General features: G+C 34.6%; 2 protein-coding genes across 6 annotated transcripts in view; both read right to left on the bottom strand.

Annotated features, from left to right (window-relative positions):
• Positions 1-8,514, bottom strand: part of LOC124218647 (Inositol 1,4,5,-trisphosphate receptor) — a 29,580-nt gene extending 21,066 nt beyond the window's left edge. For all 3 annotated transcript variants that reach the window (XM_046625277.2, XM_046625280.2, XM_046625278.2), the window contains exons 1-5: positions 7,704-8,514; positions 5,183-5,373; positions 418-488; positions 199-314; positions 12-98 (exon numbers count right to left, since the gene is read on the bottom strand). In XM_046625277.2, the coding sequence (XP_046481233.1) occupies positions 12-98; positions 199-314; positions 418-488; positions 5,183-5,280 (372 nt within the window). In that variant the 5' untranslated portion in view covers positions 5,281-5,373; positions 7,704-8,514. The remainder of the gene's footprint in view (positions 1-11; positions 99-198; positions 315-417; positions 489-5,182; positions 5,374-7,703) is intronic.
• A 2,976-nt stretch (positions 8,515-11,490) lies between these two features.
• Positions 11,491-22,963, bottom strand: UbcE2H (ubiquitin conjugating enzyme E2H). 3 transcript variants are annotated; one of them, XM_046625688.2, is made up of 6 exons: positions 22,398-22,963; positions 21,172-21,752; positions 17,750-17,826; positions 15,948-16,115; positions 15,321-15,449; positions 11,491-15,224 (listed from the first exon to the last, which is right to left on the bottom strand). In XM_046625688.2, the coding sequence occupies exons 2-6, from the start codon at positions 21,222-21,224 to the stop codon at positions 15,088-15,090; spliced, it is 564 nt and encodes a 187-aa protein (XP_046481644.1). In that variant the 5' UTR covers positions 21,225-21,752; positions 22,398-22,963; the 3' UTR covers positions 11,491-15,087. The 3 variants fall into 3 exon arrangements, with proteins under 3 accessions (XP_046481644.1, XP_046481645.1, XP_046481642.1); XM_046625689.2 differs by lacking the exon at positions 22,398-22,963 and adding an exon at positions 22,239-22,391; XM_046625686.2 differs by lacking the exon at positions 22,398-22,963 and having other exon boundaries at positions 21,172-22,391.
• Positions 22,964-23,764: the final 801 nt, after the last annotated feature.

Below are 23,764 nucleotides of genomic sequence, written 5' to 3'. Positions count from 1 at the left end.
TTGACAATTACCTGAATAACGTTACCGTAAGCCACAACCGAGCCCATAACTTTTTTATGTTCACTTTCATTTTGTTTTTTCTCGATCTCTGCTGCGTGCTGTTGAAAAATAATTGTTTGAAATCGTTGTCACTTATTTTTTCAAACATATGTTTCTTCTTGTTATTTCTTTTTGTGAAAATTTACCTAAACTACTTACATGAAGTCTCTTGATTAATACAGCATCGGTGCTGGAACTACTGCTCTGTTTAGCTGCATTCCAGAACTGTTTTTGAGCAGAGTAACGATTCGAGGGGCATATTTTAAAGAGACAGTCTGTAATCAATGAAAAAAAATATTAATTACGAACGATGTACTGCTCTAGATTATTTCACCGACAATTTTAATCGCTCCAAGACAATCTTGCGTTTTGAATTACCTCTAAATTTTTTTGGAGGATTGGTGAGATCTCCAGCCTCTGGACACACGACGCATCTGTCGTCTACAAGCCTGTATGAAAAAAATAAATAAAATGAACAAGAGCAGAAATAACAGGAATATGAAATTTTAGATTCATTTGTAAGACCGATGATTTTCGAAAAACATAAATTCCAGCTCTGAAATGGAATCACTTAGGTTTTGATAGCGTAAGCATGGAAGAAGTATACAACCGTTGCATCACAGATAAAATAATTTTCCTTTCATTACGCTGCTCGGTTATTCAAGTGAATCAAATCTCCAAGGGCAGCATATGATTTGTTTAAATAATAAAGCGAAACAACTCTGAATACAAAAAGATTCAAAGATTTTAAGTCAAGGAATATCGAGATTAAGGGATTTGTAATGAAAATCGTTGAATTTTTAACTAAAAAGTGATTATTGGTTATATGGTTTTCAAGAAAAACGAAGAAATTAATACAAAATTTAGCCAACATGGCCTAATGTTCTTTCTACCTTTTACACCCTTTAATTAAAAGATCATAGGAATAGTTCGAAAGTTCACGTTTATTTACAAACTACGTGTATTCACATTCTTGCAATATTAATAACAGTTTGATTATATTTCTGGGAGTTCCAAAGCATAAGAAAAACGAGGGAAAAAAACATTGACTAAACAAAGAAGAAAGAAGGAATTAGAATACACTCGAGCAGGAAACGCTGAGCTTTCATTTTAAACATCCTTTCAAGCAGTTTTAATTTTTTTCAGCACTTCTCAAAATCAGGTTCCTTTGTGATCAAAGCAGTCGCGTTTAAATGGTTATTAATTCAATACGTTTTTTTCATACTTCAATAAGTTCAATCGTGAAGAAATGAGTCGAAACAAAAAAAATCCTTTCCCCAAAGATATTTCGTAAGATATTTACAGATCTGCAAATACGGAGAATATAAAAAAAAATGAAAAAAGAAATGAAAGTTTAAAAAAAAAAAAAAAGTAAACGGAATAAGTATTACGTATATTCCAATTGTTTTCCGCGTTGATTTGTTAAAAGTCATTTACGCGGGTAGTTAGGAAAAATGTTTACAAAAGGAAAGATTAAAAAGTTCCTACAATTATTTTTTTTTTTTCATCTCATCCAGGCGATATTCAGGATTTGAGTAGAAACTAATTGAGATAATCGTTTTGTAATTTGCGAGCGGCGTTTTTCTTTTTCTTTTTTTTATAAGTTTCTAGCTCTTCGTAAACAAAGGGGGTTTACATTCGAGCCGCAAATAGTGAAAATTAAATAACAAACACGTATCAAGTTTATTGATACAACCACCTTGTACTTACATACTTCCGACTAGTCTAGTCGTCGCCTAGGTTTACTTTTTGATATACATGTCGTATCTTATACTCGTGTACGTGTGAAACGAGTAATAAGCGGGATAAATTACAGCCAATAAACGCGGTGGGTATAAAATCGCGGATCTGTTAATATGAAATCATTGCGTAATTTATCGTTAACTTCACTTTTTATTATTAAATTCTTTTCTTGCAGTACAGATTTTTCTTTTTTTTTTTTTTCTTCTTCCTCATTTTTCAACGCTTATAACCAGCTTAATCGATATGTATAATTGCGCGTATGTATAATAAAAAATACTACTCGCGGTAATAATTATACATCTACTATCATTTAGTTTGCCTTTATTTTTATCCCACCTTGATAAGAAAAACTTGGCAACAAAGTAAGCTTAAAGAAACTTATCGTTATTAATCACAGCTTACATGTAATAATTTATGTATAAAGGTTTCTACATTTCCGTACCGGAAACCGCGGTTTTCCATATCTTCCAGAAATTATTTTATAAAACAACGTTTCACCAATTTTTTTCTCCTTGGTTCTTTTTTTCTTTCTTTTTTTTTTCTTTTTTTTTACAAAAAGTTATTGACCCCATTTTTCATCTGTGAAATCAAAACTTGTTCGTATCGGCGTTCTGAAATGAAATGAATTTAAATAAAATAATAAATATTCTAAGCTATTGAAACTTTTTTTTAAAATCAACATCATTTACCGCAATTTTGTAATATACATATATATGATATATATACATATATGAAGACTATTTTTGTGGGCTAAATTTATTCATTCATATATATCAATAGGAAATATTCTTAGATTCTGAACAAAATATTTTAGTGCAGGACATATATTTTTCATGAGGCTGAAATTTGCAACGTTACCGTAACGAAACATGGGGAAAAAATCACTGTATACTTAATTTTACAATGTTTTTTAAGAAATTAAGATTTCGAAATATAAGTGTGGTTGGTTTTATTACGTGTTTACCAAACTTCAGACAATTCCAAAATGGCGAAATAACGGTTTTTCCTTATCGTGAATCATTACGATAACGTTACTAACTTCAATATGATCTAGCTTCAGCCTCGTAGGATCTCGCGGTGTTACACGTGCGTTGTACTTAAAGTATACAAAGGCATACAAACACATTGTAATTAATTCGTTTACATAGATTACTGCTAGACCTGACTGTCTCCTATAAGACTACGAGTAAAAGCGCATTTCTACAACATTTATACAGGGCATTCCACGCCATATTAACCAAAATCTGATGTTCGACCTCTTGGTTTTGGTCAGCGTTTTTGTTATACTGTTATTCCAACTCTAAGAAGATACTCAAATGTTTTGGGTGAATTTATTTGACATACGATTTTTGAAAACCAACATATATTCCACTGTAATTTAAAAACGTGATGAAGATTCTCAAAAATTTAAAACTACAGCTATTCGTTTGCGTGTTGCTGCTTGAATATTTTGATAAATGATCCAGTATACTCAACAATTTTTTCCGATATTTAAATTACGTCCAAACGTCGCATATCGGATTGCAAAAGATCGTAAGTAAAAAAAATTTACTCGAAAAAAAAAGGGAAAAATTTTTTCACTGCTTTTCGAGAGTTGGAAACAACGATATAAAAATTCGTGAACCAAATCTTACAGGTCTAAAATCAAACCCTGGTCGATTTGGCATGGAATGCCCCATATATATGCAAAATTAAAGGTTCTTGAGCTTGAAAGCATAGCGCATAATTTTGCGATAAAACGAGCTTCTTGAGTACCAGTTACGTTATATATATATATATGTATATATATATATATATATTATACATCTCTGCTGGTATACATGTACAGTATTGCACAATACTTTTATTTTGTATAAAACTACTATCGCTCTGCTTAACCGACAATTATAACAGGACACAGAAACAGACTGGCAAAGGCTTTCATTTTAGCGCAAACTTTTATTCATCTGATCTATCGTCGCGGTATGAATTGGAAAATCGAATAGTTAAATAAACTCGACGCGTTTATAGAGGAGGAAAACTTTTTGGTTTCTGTCACGTCACGTACAATTTCTTATTTTCCAAACTGTTGCCAATTTATATACCATTTCATGACAATTGATTGTGCCTATAATTAATGTGCCGAGAAAACCCCCCCCCCCTCCCGCCAGCCACTCATGAAATTTCAATCCACGAAATTAAATTTTCAATCGTAAATTACAATCTAATTTCTTTTTCTTCCTCTTTTTCTTATATCCGTTAAGACTAATATTTACACAACGATAAGTGGCAGATAGTGCTGTGTGGTTAAAGATATACACATAATAACCTAACGTGTGCGTATTATAGACAAATTTTTCATTCATTTATTAGTTGATCTTTAACTTTCTCCCGCAGTTTCGTTTTTTTTTTTTTTTTTCTTCATGTACAATTATAATATTTATACACGATATATTATGAAACTTCTATGGAATCGTAACAGAACGTAATAGTTTTTTCAAATTACACATATACCCTTCAATTTATGCTATCAGTTAGAGATATTATTATTGTTAAGAGGACACGTTACTGCAGCTTGCATTACACAATAATCATTCGCGTAACGTATAACAACTCGTGCCTCTACAGGCTTCTCAACAAGATCAACATTATATTCCAAGCTCTTTTAACACATTCAACGCAAAGAGAAAAAGAGAAAAATAAGCATAACGTCGTTAGAAAGAGGACAATAATGCAGTACAAGTTTCTTGTGCAAATAATGTTTGCGTTATTAAACTTGTACCAGTTTCGACGTGTATAGAAACGTGATGTTATAATAAAATAATAATTTAATAATATATAATAAGTTCGTTCAAGAAACGCCACATTCCTTCTGTTAGAAAAATAAATAACAGTGGAAGAGAATAAAAAATGTTCAGTCAAAATCATAACCACGAATATAACAGTTTGTATTGTATAGATATAGAAGATCGTTGGCAAATTTTTCATTTCAAACACAACCAGAGTGACTTTACAACGAATGTACTGGAAGCGAAACAATATCTGAAAATTCGAAAATATTGAGAAGGTTGAGAACCACATAACGCAAGCTGCTGCTAGAATAAAATTGGAAAAGAGTCGACTCAGCGTTACTACTGAAAAAATGGAACTGCAAGTCCGGAAGAATAGTGTAATGAGATACAGTGGACTCAGTTTCAATAGAAAAACAATGAGAAGGTATAAATATTACAAGTCTTGAGACGGAAACCTGCCTTCAATTCATGTAAGTGTAACAATGCAGCTATTTCTAATCGTAAGTATGAGTTGAGGATTGAAGTTGAGAAGAGACATGCTTGATTTCAGTTATAAACAAATTCAATCCATCTATTATTGGCGAGAGATGGAGATCAGATTTTTAGGATAAAAAAATATTTCCTCTCACCCAAGAGTGGAGAGAAAACCGCACACATTTCCCTCGGCGTAAAGGCTGACGATGTCACCGTTGTGAAGGAAACTTGCCGAGCCAAGTATTTCCCCCATGTCTGATATTTTCAAGGTGTCTCGCACCTCCGATCTTCCTTGGTAAAATTCTAGGACACTTTTGGCCCCTTAATATCGCAGTTTTCCAGTCATCTGAAAATTTGTTCAAGATATTTCATTTATATTGAAAAATATTACGGTTCTCGACTCAATCATTTTTTTAGCATTATGATTGCCCCTTTTGTTTCTTTTTTTTATCTATTGGTATCTATTTTGAGACTTTTACTAAATCAACAAGAGTTGAATATTCATTAGCAAGAATGTATGATTCGTTTTGACATTTTCGTTTACTGATACTTTTTCATGATGTAAATGAACGAAAATAAAAATTGATGAACTTGGAGGTATTAATAACATGGACGTAATTGAACAGAATGTGCACGCAAAAAGTCATGCTCATTAATTGACCAGAATTTATAGTCTTTATTCTTAGAGACACTCTTCACACTTGTCATAAAATACTACAGGATTCAAAACAGATCTGAATCATCGTTTGTTCAAATTTCTTCAATATTTTCAACATCTTCAAAGCCTCTCTTTCTCCATTGAATAGTATTAGTGAAAATATTCACATAGCTTCATTTTTAAGAACGATGGAACGTGTAATTTCGACAATTTTTTAAAATTGAATTGCATGCAAAAGAATTCAGTCATTGAGTAAGAGAAAATTATTCATCTCGGTGTGTTGCGTACAAATACAAATGAAAAAACTTGAAACAAACAAATTCTTTTGGCCAAAGAGAAAGAAACTTCAAATCCTGACACAGTTCCTTGTCATCAACAAACAGAAAGATAAACTAGAAATGAAGAACATTATTTGGTGTATTTACGACTATGTGACCTTTTTCACTCTGGACATATCATATTGGGATCAATATCATGATAGATATTGAGCAATACGTAACATCTGCATAATAATCGGAGTAAAAACAATATCAAAGCAATAGTAGGAGAATTGAAGTATAACAAAACAAGAAAAAAAAAAAAAAGATGGAATAATGGAAACTATTCAAGTATATAAAAATCAAGGACAAGTGCCAGTGTGGAAAAAACGTGAAGCTATCTATAAATAAAATATGAAAAGAAAACGACACGCCTGTGGTTACGTATGAGTGAGAAATCGCGTTCGCAGTGAAAACATTACTCAAGCGAATCAATTAGCGATCGTTAACGAGGTTGAAGTTATTAACGTTATTGTAACGAAACATTGGGGGAAAAATCACTGTTTTCATAATTTTACAATGCTCATGAAGGAACCAAGATTTTGAAACATTCGTGTGTTTTGTTTTATTACATTTTACACAAGTTCAAACAATTCCAAAATCGTGAAATTACGTTTTTTCCTCGGTATGTATTGTTATAATAAAGTTACTAACTTCAATATGATGATCGTTAAGCTTATCTCGTCGATGCGAGAGACCCCCAACGAAAGTTTCCACGTTCCGAGGTATATAACCTTAAAGCAAGTGACCGGCGCATATAAATATATCCACGCACCGGGTAAAATAAATAGCATCAATAATCTACTGCGAACTGTAAAAAAATAAAACCATTTCGAAATCACGTAAAATAATCTGTGCCCATTGTCGAGCAGCTTTTCTGCGTCCGTTTCCCGATTTTGTGGTGACTTTTTGTAAACATTCTTTCGAACGTTTCCCGCGAATCGAGTCAAGATGCGTGCTGAACACATGCCAAAAACAACTGAACGAGCCAATCGATTAGATGCAAATTAAATCTTGTAAGAATACTCGATAATTTCGCGAAAAAATCGCAGGGATACAAAAAAAAGAAAAAAGTATCGCTACAAGTAAACATCTGCAAGTGTCGATCTAATCTGTGGATCAACGTGCACGCAACATGTAGAGTAATTACGAAGCTGAAGTTAGCAAGGTTAACGTATCAAAATGTTGAAACAAAAAATTACTAATTCGCACCTTTGGAATAACTGACGAAATTGAATTTATGAAATTCAAGTTTGCTGACGCTATATCAACGGTTTCCTAAATTTCAATTAATCCTGAAGTTGCAAAATAACGAATTTTTCTAAAGATGCCTCATTACAATAACGTTACAAACGTCAGCCTGATGAATAATTATAGCGTTCATAATTCAAAACATTCTGCGACCAATAAGTTACATTTTCCTTAGCGCCTGGCCGATCTTCTTTTATTTTGTCTCTCGTCGCTACGACAAAACAATTGAGAGTCGACAGACAGTGAAGCTAAAGGCGAATAATGTGCATGTGCGTAAAGAGGGGAAGAGTAAGAAGAAAAAAAAAAACAAAAACAAAAAAAAAAACTAGCCGTCCCATCTGTCTCCTTCGGGTCCTTCGATCGTAACATACGTTCGTATCTACATCTATTTTATGATATAGTATATTTAAATTTACAGCCAGCTAGGCCGCTGGCGTTTGGTTTGCTTACTTTAAGATCGTGATGACGTAGCTGATCCTCGCAGCTGAAAGTCTGTCGCGTTGACACTAGTCGCGGTTTAACGCAAGTTTTTACTACACACGCAAACACACACACACAAGTACATGAATGTATCACTTGGTTTTAAATCAGGACAAGCGGAGTTTGTCTTGTATGTCCTCGTTTCTTCTCGCCGCAGCGTCAATTCCAAAAGCATCAATAAAATAACAGCAACAATTAATTATTAAGCGATTGAAAAAACCGGGACACTTTCGCAAACGGTTGTAAAGAAACCGCCTTCAATTGCTCGTGCAGTTTGTCAACCGAAATGATTTTTATCAATTTCTATACTAGCCAGCTAAAACAAATGCACGTATAATGTACACACAGTCACGCTATCGATTCACCGATCGGTCCGACGAACGGACGGGATGTTTTTTATTTCCCTGTTTATTTCTTAATAAACGCACATTGAACTAAGGAACAAAATCATCGGCGAGCTAATCGCACTCATGTGTTGTTGCACGCACGTATCGGTCGTCGTCGGCTACGCCTGTGCGACAATATTGCCTCGTTTATATTATATTATTTGTTTTTCTACTTTCTTTTCTAGGTATGGCACCTTAACGGCGACCTTCGATACGTTCAACGTGTTTAAATACCGAAATTTATATTCACGAGCGGATGTGGGTGTAGTGTATAAGCTGTACGAATGCCGCACTGATCACTTGCGCGAATTCAATGAAATAAAATACTAAACGCATTCACACGCATTCTCGCACACCCATCGCAGATGTTCTCTCGCCGGTGGCTGAGGAGCGACTGACTGACCGAACTCGTTTAGCATCCATACGTACATACGTACGCCTACATGTCAATGTATGTATGCACTTACGGTGTTACACATACATACATACATACATTCGTCCGACACATGGTATGTCAGTGGAAACTTGCACACAGGGATCAGAATGTACATGATATGGATACCAGATAATCGCTTGCAGTTTAAAATGGAAGCGACTACCCTAAATAATATTAGCATTAGTATTCTGCAATTTGTGCAATGACGGAAACACGATCGAAGGGTTAATTCGATTCAACGCCTCCACGATGATTTTCGTTCCATATATTCAAATTGAATATACATATATATATATATATATTATATATGCATGAGTACGATTCCCGAACCCCGTAGTTCTATTTTTGAAACATATCTCCAGCACTATCTCTTATACATCCCTGCGTATTTACATTATGTCTATATTAATATCCCTGTATAATCAATTTTTTCTCCCTCCCCAACGTCCGGATTAAACGTATTCAACGCAATGTACGGTGATTGCGTTTATTCGAACTGTAGTTCGAACAGATTTTAAAGAATGAGAAAAAAAAAGAACTAGTTTTAATCAGAGGATATTTTATACTTGCAAAGGTCGGAGTTAACGAGTAACGTCATGTCAATGATTTACGGACAAATGGTAAAGTGCTCGACGAATTATATTGGAACAGAAAGGATTGCGCGCGCAATCTTTTGATCGAACGTTTCATCGGTAAGGTAGAACGCTCAGGCTTAATTTATTCCCTGCGTCCGACTAGAATGCAACGCTATCAGCCGGTTCGTTCCAGAAGACTCCAATTCATCAATTTACACGCTGCGCGGTAAAAAAAAAAAAACAAGCGGGAACAAATTTGAATTTTAATATTGCGACGTATCACAATTTGAATAATAAAAATTGTAATAACAATAATAAAAAAAAAATAAAAAAAACATGCCAAACAATTAGGAAAATTGATTTTCGGTCAGTGTCTGAGAAGAGAGAAATCTGAGTACGATGTAAACATATAATTACACATGTATAGTATTGTAACATACAAGTCGCCAAAAATTCACGTTTTCATTTTATTGTACCAAAAAATTGCATTTTGCTTAATAATTCAATAGTATAATATATTCATCATTTATATTTATTATATATATATATATATATATATATATATGTGTTTCTTTTTTTTTGCAATTTTATTAATATTTTTATTTATAATAAATATTTGTAATATTAAATTTCATTGTAAACGTCGTGTAGCTACGAGAACCCAAAGTAAACGACTTTGTGTATCCACTTTATTTATTCAATGATTAATTAACTTATTCACCTGTGACGAACATTGTAATTAGATCCAGTTAACGGTTTTTCCAATTGTTTAGCATTTCTTTCTCGAAGAATATTGGAAGAAGAACCTAGATAATATAATAACTTTAAATTCTCTGAACATTATTACCGCAGATCCAAAAGAAAAAAAAAAAAAAATATGATGCACACAACATTATAACTTCAAACGTTATAAGGCATCGAAAAATTAATCAGATGTGGGCTCTACGTGCCGTAAACACGACGCAATATTGCTATGAAGTTTACATACATACATACATACCCAATATCCGTAGTTCAACAATGAAATTACGAATACCATTTGTATCGTTGAATTAATTAATCTTAATATCAATTCTTTTTCGAGTTGGTCTTGCGCGCTGACGCGTACAACATTATTTACGTTCATGCCCCGCTGATTTCTCAGATATTAATCTAGCGGCGTTGATGTACATGTGTAATAATTGAGGTCCTTAAAAATTTGCCCCCCCCCCCCTCCCCCCATATGTACCTATAAATTAGAACACACGATCATCATCGTGATTGCGTCAATACGATATTGTCCTTAAACGATATTATATAGCATTAAACTACATTAATGTTAGTCATCGATTATCATTATTATTATTATTATTGATTATTTTACAAACTCGAAGTTGATAATAAATGAAAAAAGGAAAGTAGAGAAAAAGTTTTCCCGTGCCTTTTTCATTTCTAATCTGTCTTTCGAAGGTTCTTCGTACATTACGTATCACATAATATTATCAATCTCGCGAAAAAATACATTGAGTTAATTATCATTATTACTGTTGTAGTTATTATTATTATTATTATTATTATTTGTAATTTTTTCCCCCCAACTGTACTCGTCACAAATATTATATTGATTGATCAAGCCTTAGAATTTTAGCTATTAACCGCAACTCGTTTCGTTTACAACTCATAAATCAATAATTATACGTAGATGGTGCGGAACAGTTACATTACAGTCGCTGAATAATTTCAATTTGACCGCCGGCAAATTCTACAAAAATTTTTGAATTTATTATTACGATTATCTCATTTATATTTTATTGTTGCCGACTTTTTTCTTTTCTCTTTTTTTTCCTTACTGTTTTTCCCAACTTCACTCTTGTCATTATTTTTTGTTGCCATTTTTCATTTTCTTTTTCTTTCAGCAACAGAAGTATCGTTATTACATTAAAAAAATATACTTATATCGTATCTATAAATTTTGAAAATTTAAAATATGGTTTACCAATTAATTACTCTTTGCCATTGATGTATGACCACAAATATTCAATCGGACGTAATTCCAATCAATTCGCGTCTCTTCGATGGTATATTTATATTTTTTTTTCTTTTCTCATCAAGACGGAGGTCAACTATGGAGGCGATACCACACATTCATCACAAGCATGACACTGTGAGGTCAGATTTTTTTTCTTTTTGCAAATAGTGACGCTGTGGCCATTCAAAAATGAGCATATACAAATATATTATTTTATATCGTTCCAAATACAATGGAAGTTTGAACTGTCGCTAGTTCAATGTTTGGTCGACAAAACGATAGGACTGAATTTGAAGAGGTGGTATATCAATCCAGCTTCGGAGGCTACGATACATACATGCGTCACAATCAATTACATAAAAATCGAATGATTTATTTATATTTCAATAGTTAAACATGATTAAAGTAAAAATGAATATACATCTAATGCCACAACATGTACAAGTTGCGTAATCGAATCGAATATCGTTTTAAAAATAGACAAGTCAAACAAATGTAATTAATTGGTACTATGATAAGTTTTTCGTGAGAGTAATTTATATTTATAACCATTCGCTTGCTGCAGTAACAATGACTGATGAATTATAGTTAATATATATAGGTATGTGTAACAACATTTTTGTGCAAATTAGTTTGAACATATTGTTGTTTTTCTTTTTTTTTTTTTAACTCTCTTCCGATTCCACCATATATGTAATCCACAAGTATTTTTAAAAATACGGCTATTCCAAACAGTTGTTAACAAATACGGATCGTAATATGAATTATACAATGGTTAGCTATATTGGTAAATGCTACAGCAACAAGAAAATGAATAAATGTACAATTAATTAATAGCTGAGAAACGTGGAGATAAATTTCAAAACCTAACTATCGACCTTATTTCTATGTTAAAAATGATTATGACTCATTATTGTTATCCTTTGATTCCATTATACGTAGGTATGCACCTAGACAGTTATTATAACAGCGCAGCTAATGAGGAAAGCAAAAACCGTTGTACCTTTTTCTTTCTTTTTTTTTTTTTATTAATCTGATACCTCGTATGTGATTTTTTTTCCAATAGATAATAAATGTGTATATACATTAATCAAACTACGCTGCAAATGAGATCTATTTGAGATCTACGAATATGATCTTACTTTGCCATATTTTTATAACCGCAGAAATTAATTACAAATTTGAAGAATTAATAATATCAACAATAATGATAACAATAACATTAACAACAACGAGAACAGCTAAATGTATTCGTAATTATATCCACCAATGTAATTTCCAAATAATGAAATTTCTCCTTTTTCAACCAAACGATCAACTTTACTTGAAATAACGTGAAATCTTGTCTAGTTTTGCAGCAAACCTAATTGGATTTTTTTTTTTTTTAATCTAATTCCACTGAAAATCCGTTACTTGAGGATAATATACTCGTTTTATTTGTCATTCTTCAAGCCATTTTGCTGGCATAAGACAAAGTTTGCGCCTTGAATAAACGACAACTAAGAGTTGTAGATAATTTTACGCAAACACTATGGATGATGAGCGTTGCGTTGAGATAAGGAAACAATGGAGGAAGATGGAAGAAAAACTGAATACGTTAGAAAATAATTACCCGTCGTTACTGTTATTGTTGTTATTGCTTTGTTTATCAGCGAGGAAAAACATGATAAAAAAAATAGACAGAATAACTTTGTCTAGTTTTTCGAGTGTAAGATATGATTGGGAAAAATGAAGTTAAAGTTGGACAAAAAAGTTAGGCAAACAGTGCGGTTCGTATTTTTCAAGTGATGTCTATTCTTGTTCTGTAACAGCTTGTAAATGAACATTCAGGTGAAGATTAAGGAAGCATATCACCTGAGACTTGGAGAAACTGCGCTTTTAGTATATAAAAGTTTAACAAGAAAGTAAGAAAAAGTTAATCTTTCGAACTTCAATAATTATATAATTGTCCATCGAATTCATAAGAATATTCAACAATAAGAATTTTTTTCCACAGTTAAGAATTGACGGTTCAAAGCATTTTTTTTTCATCGATGAAGGAAAATGCTTGTTTTTTGTATAAAATTAAGCTCATTGATAATAAGCTGTACAGGTATATAATATTTCACAAGGTATTTGAGCCAATTTCATAACTAACACATCCTCCAGAAAAGTAGGTATACTAATTTCATGCATAATTTTTCCATTTGATGTTTAATAATATAAATATATTTACGTAAAATGGCTGACAACAAACGCGAATCAGTGTTCTTTGCTTTCTTTCAACTTCTTTTCTAAATTCTTCTGTAGTACGAGTATGTCTAGCTTTAATAGTCGTTATGTACATACATAAACCTATAACAATTAAAAAGTAAAAGAAGCAGAAGAATAAATGATAATTATTAACCGTCTGAATTTTACTATCAATAATATAAAGAAAGTAGATACAGAATGAATATTTTCGCAGTAATGAAAAATTGGATATAAAAATTCGATTGATGATTACAGTGCCGCATCAAAAAAGTGTCTCTGCTAAAACCTGAAAGAAGAAAACTACCGTCGTCTTATCTGGGTGGAGCAATACAAATGCATTATTCAGAAAAACATGACGCAACAAATGGTTTGGCGATCATTTACTTTTTTCAGATATTTCATTTGACTGTCACGTCAAAGAAAAAATTATTCAAAACGATGCCAACAATCCCTCAGGGTTACTCTCTGAGATTCAATTTTTGTTTATTTTTTTCAGGATTTTTAAACCACCTCAGTGGCTCGATATCCCTTTTTTCGGATTCTAACAAGACACACCCTTTCTGCACAATAGTTACGAAACCTGCCCAGAGTTACTTTAAGATACAAAATGTCAGTTGATAACATCGACACTGTTCTCATCAAAATTATCCAGGTCCACATCCATATTATTAGAATGAAGCGTGACGTACGATCCTTCGCTGCTGCTGTTTTCATCGGTTCTTTGAAGGCAGCACAGGGTAAAATTGTCTTCAATGGAAGATCTAGTTGCTTTCGGCACCGCTGATTCAGTTGCGATATCTTCGTTCGGATGACATTTGCAGTTAGATTTAAATCCCGGCTGTGCATCGTCGCTGCATTGCATCCTGCGATTGAAATTTTTCAGGAACCTTGATGAGGATTAGGATGGATAACATAGGATCTTTAAAACGACTTTGGCAGTTCGGATGTGGATTTTTTTTTATCAGGATTAGTCCACAGGTTTTCAAAAATACGATGCATAAAAAGTAATTGAATTTCATTTCGAAAATTTGATTAGTCTCTTCTTAAACATACATATATATACGTAGTATATGTATATGTTTATTTTTCATTTTCTCATCAGCAAAAATATTAATTACCATTTACTCTTATCAGTGATGTGAACAGTGATGAACGTGAGTGACAAATAATAATCTTTACAAATGTGTGTTTCTTTTTACCGTTTTCTATTGTGGGTATCTTAAAACTCGAGCGCGAATAAAAAACATAAGGGGGAAATGAATGTGTTAAAAATAAAAAAAAAAAAAATAAAAAAAAATAAATAAATAAAAAAAAAAAAAAAAGATGGGGAAAACAATAAGAACAATAAATCTAACACTATCGTAGAATAATATAAAGCGCGATCGTCTGAGGTTGACGTTAATTAGTGAATAAACGCGACGATGACCATCATCGATGATTTGCAAACGCAAGTTCAATAAATAACGAGTGATCCTCTACGATGTACCATCATTCATGTCATTGTCATTAACGATATCATTATCATCATTGTCACCGTCACAATCGTTGATGAATTCCACATTGTGGAAGATTAATTAGATGACGAATAACGAATGTGTGTAGATAAATATAAGATCAAAAAATTAAGCACTTCATGTTTTCTAAACAAAATATCATTGATGTTGTTTTTCCTGGACTTTAAGAGTAAGGATATGGGTACGGATGATAAGATATTTGGTTACAACTCCATGTCCTGCGCTTCATCTTCGCTAAAGTCACTCATCGACGATTCGCTGTCAGACGAAACACCATTTCCTGTACCCCCATTTTCTTGATCTCGTAATGCTTCCTCTGTTGCGTATTTCCTAACGTAATCTGTGAGCCAAGAAATAGGCATTTTCATGAAAATTCAATATACATGCAAATGTATGTGTATAGGTTTTCTTTATTGCTAATTGCTTTCCGTCTTACCGGCTACTTTTTTCTTGTATTCTTCAGGTTTATGAAGGTACATCGCGGCTGCGTCTCCATTCAATGGATCAATTGGATTGGGGTACGTTAAAAGTTGAGGTAAAAACGATTCGAAAATATTTGACAAATCTGTAAAAAAGTGAAAAAATAAAAACAATGGCTAATTATTCGGATTATGCTTATCTTGGTGTTTTTTAATTCACCCTTTTGCAAACTTTGAAGCTCTATACACGGTGTGGATGAAGTAACCGAATCATTTCGTTTCAAAAATATTCCCAGGACTTTTGAAAATTCTTTTTTAGAAAACATGATGCATAGAACTGTCTAATAATCATAGAGTAAGTAGTAGAGTAAGTAATCAGTAGAGTAGACAGCGAATAAGTAAGCAATAAATTTGTTGCGATAAATTTTAAAATTACGAAAGCATCGAAAAAATTTCACATCATTTGGCTACGAAATATCTCGACCTATTTTATCGTCCAAAAACAGATTTTAAAGTTACGGTCTAAATGTGGAGCGTGAAAAATAGTCTAGAATAAAAATAGCGATAATTTTTATCTAACCGTCAATAAATGTTCCGTCTTTTATCCAATATCTTGGAATACTTAAAAATAGTTAATTTCTTACCGTACAAGGCAGTCCATGCCTGGTTAATAACGTCGAGACAAACGGTGCCCGAGACTTCATCGATGTTGGGATGATACACTTTGTTCATGAACCCGATTGACGGGGATTTGAATGGATAATGTTCCGGCAGATGAACTCTGACCTTCCATATTCCGCCTTCGTACGGCGCTGAAATATGAAGCAAAAAAATTAAAATTATCGATCGATTAATTTCCGAATAGTTTTTATTTTTCAAAAACATCGGTATGAGTTCGACGAAACAAATCCGTAACGAAAATTGCTGCGAATGCAGACGCTAGGCTGCAAGAACATTGCGAGCAGTGTAATAAGTCAAGGCAAAGAAGTTTGTCAGTGTTTATTTTAAAACTCGTCAGCAGAGAACCATGGCCAAGGCCCAGATCGCAGAGAAGCGTTTACACATGTATGCATGCGTACGTTTAATCGTTGACGGGGGACATATCGGTGTTCGAAATTTGAATTTAAAGACCGCGCATGCGGGTCACGTTCGTTCGTTACAGTTCGTAAATTTCCACAAGAACCTTCTTCGATCTTTAGAGTTATATGATAAATCAATCGAGTCCGTCTATGCGAATATGATATGTAGACAGTAATACGTATGTCTGTATAATGTTTGTGTATGTAGAAAAAGTGTGCGTGATAAAATTCGTTTCATCGACTCATTCCTAACGGTTAGAAAAAATTCTTGTTACATATATTTCTTTACTTCAAGTTTACACCTTTTTCCGGGTAGTCCAGTTGAAACGTTTCAAATTGCAATTTTTCCACACCACTGTTTTCTTTTTCCAATCGTTGAGAGGGTCATTGTTAGCGTAAATCAAGAATTTCTATCAGATTCTGCAGTAGCTTTGACCGCCATCTTGAATTTATTGATAAATTTGTTTTTGTCTAATAATTCACCAATTTTCAACTGTTGACTAAATGATTATGACTCAACTTGTAGAAAATATGATTCTCAACAACATTGGTAATAACAATTTTTTATATACAATGGACATTTTCCGACTTTAACCATAAATTCAAGATGGCGTCCGAAGCTGCAGCTTCAGAATTCGGTCGAAATTCTGAATTTTGACTACGAATGACCCCCCCCGAAAATTAGAAAAAGGAAATTGCGGCATCGAAAACTAGCAATTTCAGCTTTTTTTATTGATTTTTTTTACACATACCAACCGGGCTCTACACCTTTTTCTGAGGCCGTACGGCACAAACACGCCACGGTCTGCGACGTCCTCAGAGAGTATTTTTCGAAACTTATTTTAAGAACTGCGTGGTTGTAAACGTAACGCAATTACACGTATACGCATACATACATAATATACAGATTAAACACGTTTTCGAGAATATTTTTTATTTCTATGCGTTTCTCTTTATTTTTCTGAATATAAATTATTTATTCTACGTGAATATATAAGTATTTTTTAATCGAATATTTCACGTTCCTGCACACCAAGCAACGCCGCGTTACACACCAGACAACAAATAATTTCCATTTCACGCTCGATGACAAATCCGCATATTTCATCGCCTTTCACCTTTCGATGTTTAGCTTTTGTATAATATATTCAACAAAGTATGTACCTACATATAAACTAGCGCCGTATGCAGCCGACATCTTTTCAATTATTGTTATATAAAATACCATGTGTGAAAGTTAAACATTCCACATTGCATCACTTTATTTATATGACCTCAGTTTTGTTTATTTATTTATTCCCGTTTTTCTTTTCCATTTCCTCTTGTATATAACATCTTACTGTAGTATAAACCTTTATCATACTTACTTCCTCTCGGACCGTAGAATTTCACCGAAAATTCGTTGAGACCGCCCAATATCGTCACTTCGTGTTTACTTTCGATTCTGATTACGTATTAAATATTCGAAATAAGGAAAAGTACCAATTATCCAATCAACATCATGGTAGGTATGAGTATAATATTGGCGCAGAATGATTGATTCATCCCTACATCTGTTCATTTCTTTTCTCTTATACACAAAGAGACACCGCGAGTGGCTTTGCGAGGCGTATTGGTAATTATACAATGTTATAAATTATAGCAAACCTTGACCCGCGACAGCGCGGGGGTCACATCGAATTGATATACGTTTGTGAAAATGAAAAACTTGAGCGTTTCTCAAACTCAGAATGACGATATCTTTCCGATAGGTATACCGTATAAATAATGATTGATGTTGTGAGTGCGACAAGGGTGGACAGGAGGACAAGCGGGGTGAATTATTATATATTTTCTTTGCTAACTCCGAAACCATCGAATTATCGATTCATTTTTCACCGGAAACTAAACTCGCGATTTTAACATTTGATTCTGTGAGTCAAAATATGTTTATACATATAAAGCTTGAAGAAAAAACGGAAAGTAAAATAATAAAATATTTTCTCGGAAGTATGAAAAACTCTCTTGTCTCAAGGACCGCAAGAAAAGTTGTTTCATATCGTTGTACAATAATAACGAACAATAATGATCGACTACCCCAGCGTTTTAGCGTATTTTAAAAATCGCGTACCGCAGAATGTCGATAAAGAAGTGTTGACGTATCATAGTTAAGGGTATATAACACGTCGTGTAGTTATCACGTGTATAATATACATGCGTACGTGTATACCGTAAAAGTTATTCGAAAAAAAAAAACGTAAGTTCGGTTTATTGATTTAAAATTGCCAAATGACATGATACGTTACATGTTTGTACACATTGCGACTGTTTGCCTATTCCTTTAATAATTATACTAAACATAACACGGTTGAACTGCATGTACGCGAGGTGTTGATAATTGAAAGAAGAAAATAAATAATTCAATGAATAAATAAGAACTGTTAAATCTGCCGCAGACATCACCGCACGCATTATGCAAGGGAAGTGTTGTTATGTTTCGTTTTTTGCTACCTCGCGGAACTAGCATAAGTCGTGCCCCATCCAAAATCGAGGTAACTGGCTTGAAGAACAGGCAGAGAAAACGATTCGACGTGTAAAATTGTAGAACCGTTATTGATCTTTGCGGAGCGAGAAACCTGCACGTTGAAGCATACCCCGAATATATACGAGCGAAAACAGAAAAAAGAATAAAACAAAAAAAAAATAAATAAAATAAAAAACCCAAGAAAGACAAGAAGAGAAAATAAAATGGAATAAGGTAATAATAATAACAACAATAATGATAACCGAACACATTATATGGCGATGAATGTGCAGAGGGTCGACGAACGAGGGTGGAAGTGGGAGAAGGAGGGAAAAGCGGGGGCAGAGACTTCGTAAACAGAAGGCATATATAAACATATACATATGATATAGCTTAGAGTGCAGAGAAAACTGTGGAAAGAAGCTAACGAAAATCTCCGTTGCGTTAGACAAAGTGCTAAAACAACGACGACGACGACCGCGAATTGATTCTTTGAGTCGTAGTGGTAAGTATTCTTACCACCTATTTTATATCCATTTTTTGTATATTTAGAGAACTTTAAAAACATGTTTCTTTGCGGTTTTTTACTATTTCTAATAGTATACCAATAGGTTTTCAATTCTCGAGAGTAATTATTGCGACACAATGTAAGTTATTATTATTAGAAATAAATTGATTGAAAAAAATATTGAAAACTGAAGGAATAATTGATTTCTAAGAAACATCCTTCTACACACATACATGTTTAACATAAAGTATAAGATTTGGGGTCGCTAATTACGAATCTGTAATTGTATTTAAAAGATTCAAAATGGCGGATCCAATATGGCGAATGAAAATTTCAAACTCAATAGAATCCGGAGAAAAAAAACTCTGTCCCGGGGTTTTTGGAGTCGCTAATTACGAATGTGAAACCAGATTTCGAAAATTCAGTACCATGAATCTAATCAGCGACCCCGAAAACTCCTGCATAGTTTTTTGAACTGGATTCTGTCAAATTTGAAATTTTAGGCCGCCATATTGGCTCCGCCATCTTGAATTTGTGAAATCTAATTTCAGATTCGTAATCAGCGATCCCAAAAACATATAATACTGTCTTGTTACAAATGTTGACTCGGCACAATAATCTGTAACTCCAAGGGTTAATATGCCGTCTTCCTTTTAGCGCGCGTTATATTTATTATGTACATTCTAGCCGCTCAATCAGCTGTTTAAGAACAGCTGTATGACCGTATAATATCATCTACCTGAACATATATACATACATACATACACTCTGCATTCGTGTTACGAGATGGGTAAAAGCGCAGCCGCCAGTTTCGCGAACAGTAGTGAAAGAGAGAAAAAAAAAACTGAGAATCGATTTCAAAATGGCAGAGAGCAAAGCAAAAAGTGATAGAATGACGAAACAAACAGAATGAAGACTATCGAGAAAACATGGTTTGGCGGAAAAGGTTGAAAATAAAATGAAAGTTGAATCGCTCGCGTAGAATTGAAAATGAGAAAACTTTCAATAGGCTAGAGAACGGGGGAAAAGAGAAAGTTTTTAGAATACGCCAGAAAAAAAAAAAAAAAAAAAAAGAAACAAGGATTTTAAAAACTATCTGCAAATTGTAAAAATTATGCATCCTGCAAGAAATTACGTCGAATTTGTGTTTTCTTATTCTTACTACTCTCGATTTTCTGACCTCTGAAGTGATAAAAATTTTTAAACGCGTGCACGTACAAGAGGCACGTATTATACATGTTCGTGTGTACAGCAATCAGCTGGTTGTTAAAAACAGCTGTGCGGTAGACGGAGAAAGACAGAAGAGGAGGGATGGAGAACTAGCGACGGCGTTGAGGAGGGGATGCACCAGGGGCGTAACAACTGGGGCCCCCTAATATCGACGGGCATGTAAACTGGTTAGGAAACATGAGTGAATGATGATGAAATTGGAGAAAATTTTGAACGAAATTACACGCATTGAAAACGAAGACGATTAGAAAGGAAGGACGATGGTGATTGGAAGTATGAAAGGATATACGAGAGGTCGGAGCATGGTTAAAATGAATAATTTATTTTACACATAGGTATTATGTATGTATGCATGTGTGAAGGTACGTGGATGCATGCGGATGGACGCGTTACTGACGAAACGTCGAATGAATGACTTATCGGATTCTCTAACAACGTCTGGTGTATCGCAATTTATAACACGTGTGTCAATAATAATTATTATTTTCTACAGTATGTTACATATTATGCATCATGTATACTGGCAATGTTTTGTGAGTCAAGGATACAATTTGATGACATCGGTGTCCATACGTCGTTTTCCAGCGCTTGGTGACGACATGTTTCTTGTTTAATAGTGACAACAACAACAACAACAACGACGACAACCAAAACACGAAGGGGAAAAAAATGTACTAAAATAAATAGAAATTAAAATATAAATAAATAAATATCCAAAACTTTTATCGTATCGGTAGATCGGCTTGCCGATCGAGTGCTGGGTCTGCTTATGTGACAGCGACGATGACGGTAAACACGATCGGGGGGATTATATTTCTCCTCCAGTCTGTTCGGCGTAACATTAACACTGTCTACACGATTAGACGGATAAAAAGAAATATATTCTTTAGGTATTTTTCACCTCCACTACTGTTAGCAATATTTCAATAATCAGGTTCGCCAGATTTTCCGAAAACCCGCAGCAGCACACTGAACTTTAGGTTATTTCACTTATTTTTATTCTTCACGTTGTTCCGAACTGTCATTGACGTTGTAAATTTGTGAATTGTTATAATCCGAGCACACTGAATCACACTTTGGTGGACAATTGATCACCCTCTCGTCGTTTAATTAACTAAGGTAGGACGACCTGGTTTGATGAAATCATGAAATTGCAGCAGACCTTGCGGTCATCACAACTTTATACACATGGGCGGTCGGTTCTACGAGTGGGCGAAGAAGTGGGGGGTGGGATGTGAAGTAAGGCGGCGAGGAGGGGAAATAAGGAGTATAAAAACACGTCGCGACGCAGAAGCCAAGTAGATAAGAGAGAAGAATGATTAAAATTGAGAATTGGAATTAAAGCAAAGAAAATTAAAGATGACGAAGCGACTCGGGGAAAACGATCGACAATGCAAGTAAATTCACGCAGGGTGATCCGCTGATTGTGAGCGAGAAAAGGATAGATAGACGGAGAAAGAGGGAGACAAAGAATCGAGCAGCTGCGTAGCCAGAAACAAAACACGTCCGAGTTTCATGTGTAATTCATGTGTGGGTAGAGTTAGTTAATGTATGTATACATCAAATGTATGCACGCGTATATTTTAAAACCTATGCGCAGCCAGAGGATACCAACAGCGATTGAGATTCGTTGACGTTCCTTTGTTGTCGCGTTATGTATACCTCACTATCTATACTATTTATCGGAAAGAAGATATGTGTACGTGATTTTTTTCTTTCTTGTTTTTTTTTGTGAAAAGAAAACACTATCGAAGAAAGAAGCGATCTCCCTTACCGACAACGAGATCCACGTAATTATCGAAGTGGCTAGCCAGCTAGCTGGCCTAGGTTATTGAAAAAACCGTCAGTCCGCACGTAGCGTAAAACCGAACGATTCCTCTTTGTCACCAAACTCCACTGCAACCCTCACAGGAGAACGACGAGTTTACGCTAATGCTAGATAATCATTTCGACGAGGATTGATTGGTGGGCTGATTTTCTTTAACCCGACGTACGTACGGTGTACGTTCGTATGTATGTTATACACGATGCACGACGACGACGCGACGATCTATGCATACACATATACGCGCTCCGTTTTTCCCTTAGTTATTATGTATGCTGGCGAGGTTCTTTAAAATTCGCTACGGGCTCTTCTTTATTATGCCTTCCCGACCCAGTTCGATTTCAACACAATTTTACTGCACTTCGAACCTGTTCTTCTTATTTTCTTTCTAGTTCGCCTGTCGCACATATACCATATTCCAGAACTCTACTACAGTTTTCTCATCGTTTTCGCTCTCACACTCGCACTCCGCGACCTGTCAGCCCTCTGACTTGGCGCATCTGACTGACTGTTTCACCTAGCATCCCACCACCGCGCGCCTCCATCCCTCTCCAAATCGACGGGGTCGTGTAGCTCTTTGTCGCGCGAACACGCTGCGCACTCCTACGTTGATATATGTATCCATGCAATATCGTGGGCTGCTTGCTACCACACATACAAACACACGCACACCATCCGCAGATTGCATGTATTTGTCCTTTTTCTCTCTCCTCTCTTCTAAACTTGTTTTGAAAGGTGGCGCCAGCAGCTGCCAGCAGGTGGGAAGGAATTCTCCACCTTAGAGCACATACTACTGGAGAGAGCTGATCATCCCATCGATCTCGCGAAAAATACAGCGGAAGTAATGAGAGATAGATATATACTACAGCGTGTGTAGGGTTACTCTGTGTCTCTCACTCTGCTTTTGATTGGCATAGAGAAAACGTATCGGCCAATCAGGTGTAGAGCGAGAGAGATAGATTATAACCAACATATACCCCTCTCTCTCTCACTCCTCCGCTACACTCTCTGTATACGCAAGCTACCTTCAGAACTCCTCATGTGCAATAACGTCTTATGTAGCTATTACGGGTACGAACAAGTCCCACGAATATTCCCTATTATTTTCTAGAAATAGGTGGCCGTTGGGCAAAAGCTATAACGAACCTACCACCCGTAAACCTAATAGACGTAATACCCTGTAGCGTATTTCGGAATAACGGATAATTGGTTTGGAATGATGAATTGCAATTTAAATATAGCCCCCTTGTATTTATCAGGTTCTCCTAGTTAGATACGGCTGACGGCCAACAGTCTCAGGACTATCGGACATTTTA

This window comes from Neodiprion pinetum, chromosome 5, assembly GCF_021155775.2.
Source record: "Neodiprion pinetum isolate iyNeoPine1 chromosome 5, iyNeoPine1.2, whole genome shotgun sequence".
In the NCBI taxonomy this organism is placed as follows: domain Eukaryota; kingdom Metazoa; phylum Arthropoda; class Insecta; order Hymenoptera; family Diprionidae; genus Neodiprion; species Neodiprion pinetum.
This window is presented reverse-complemented; position numbering and strand designations above follow the sequence as displayed.

Excerpts from the sequence above, each read along its gene's own strand:
- UbcE2H (XM_046625688.2), bottom strand. The coding sequence starts at position 21,224 with ATGTCGTCACCAAGCGCTGGAAAACGACGTATGGACACCGATGTCATC. Across the intron at positions 17,827-21,171 it reads GACACCGATGTCATCAAATT|AATCGAAAGTAAACACGAAG; the intron begins GTATCCTTGACT and ends ATACGTAATCAG. Across the intron at positions 15,225-15,320 it reads ATACAAGAAAAAAGTAGCCG|ATTACGTTAGGAAATACGCA; the intron begins GTAAGACGGAAA and ends CTTGGCTCACAG.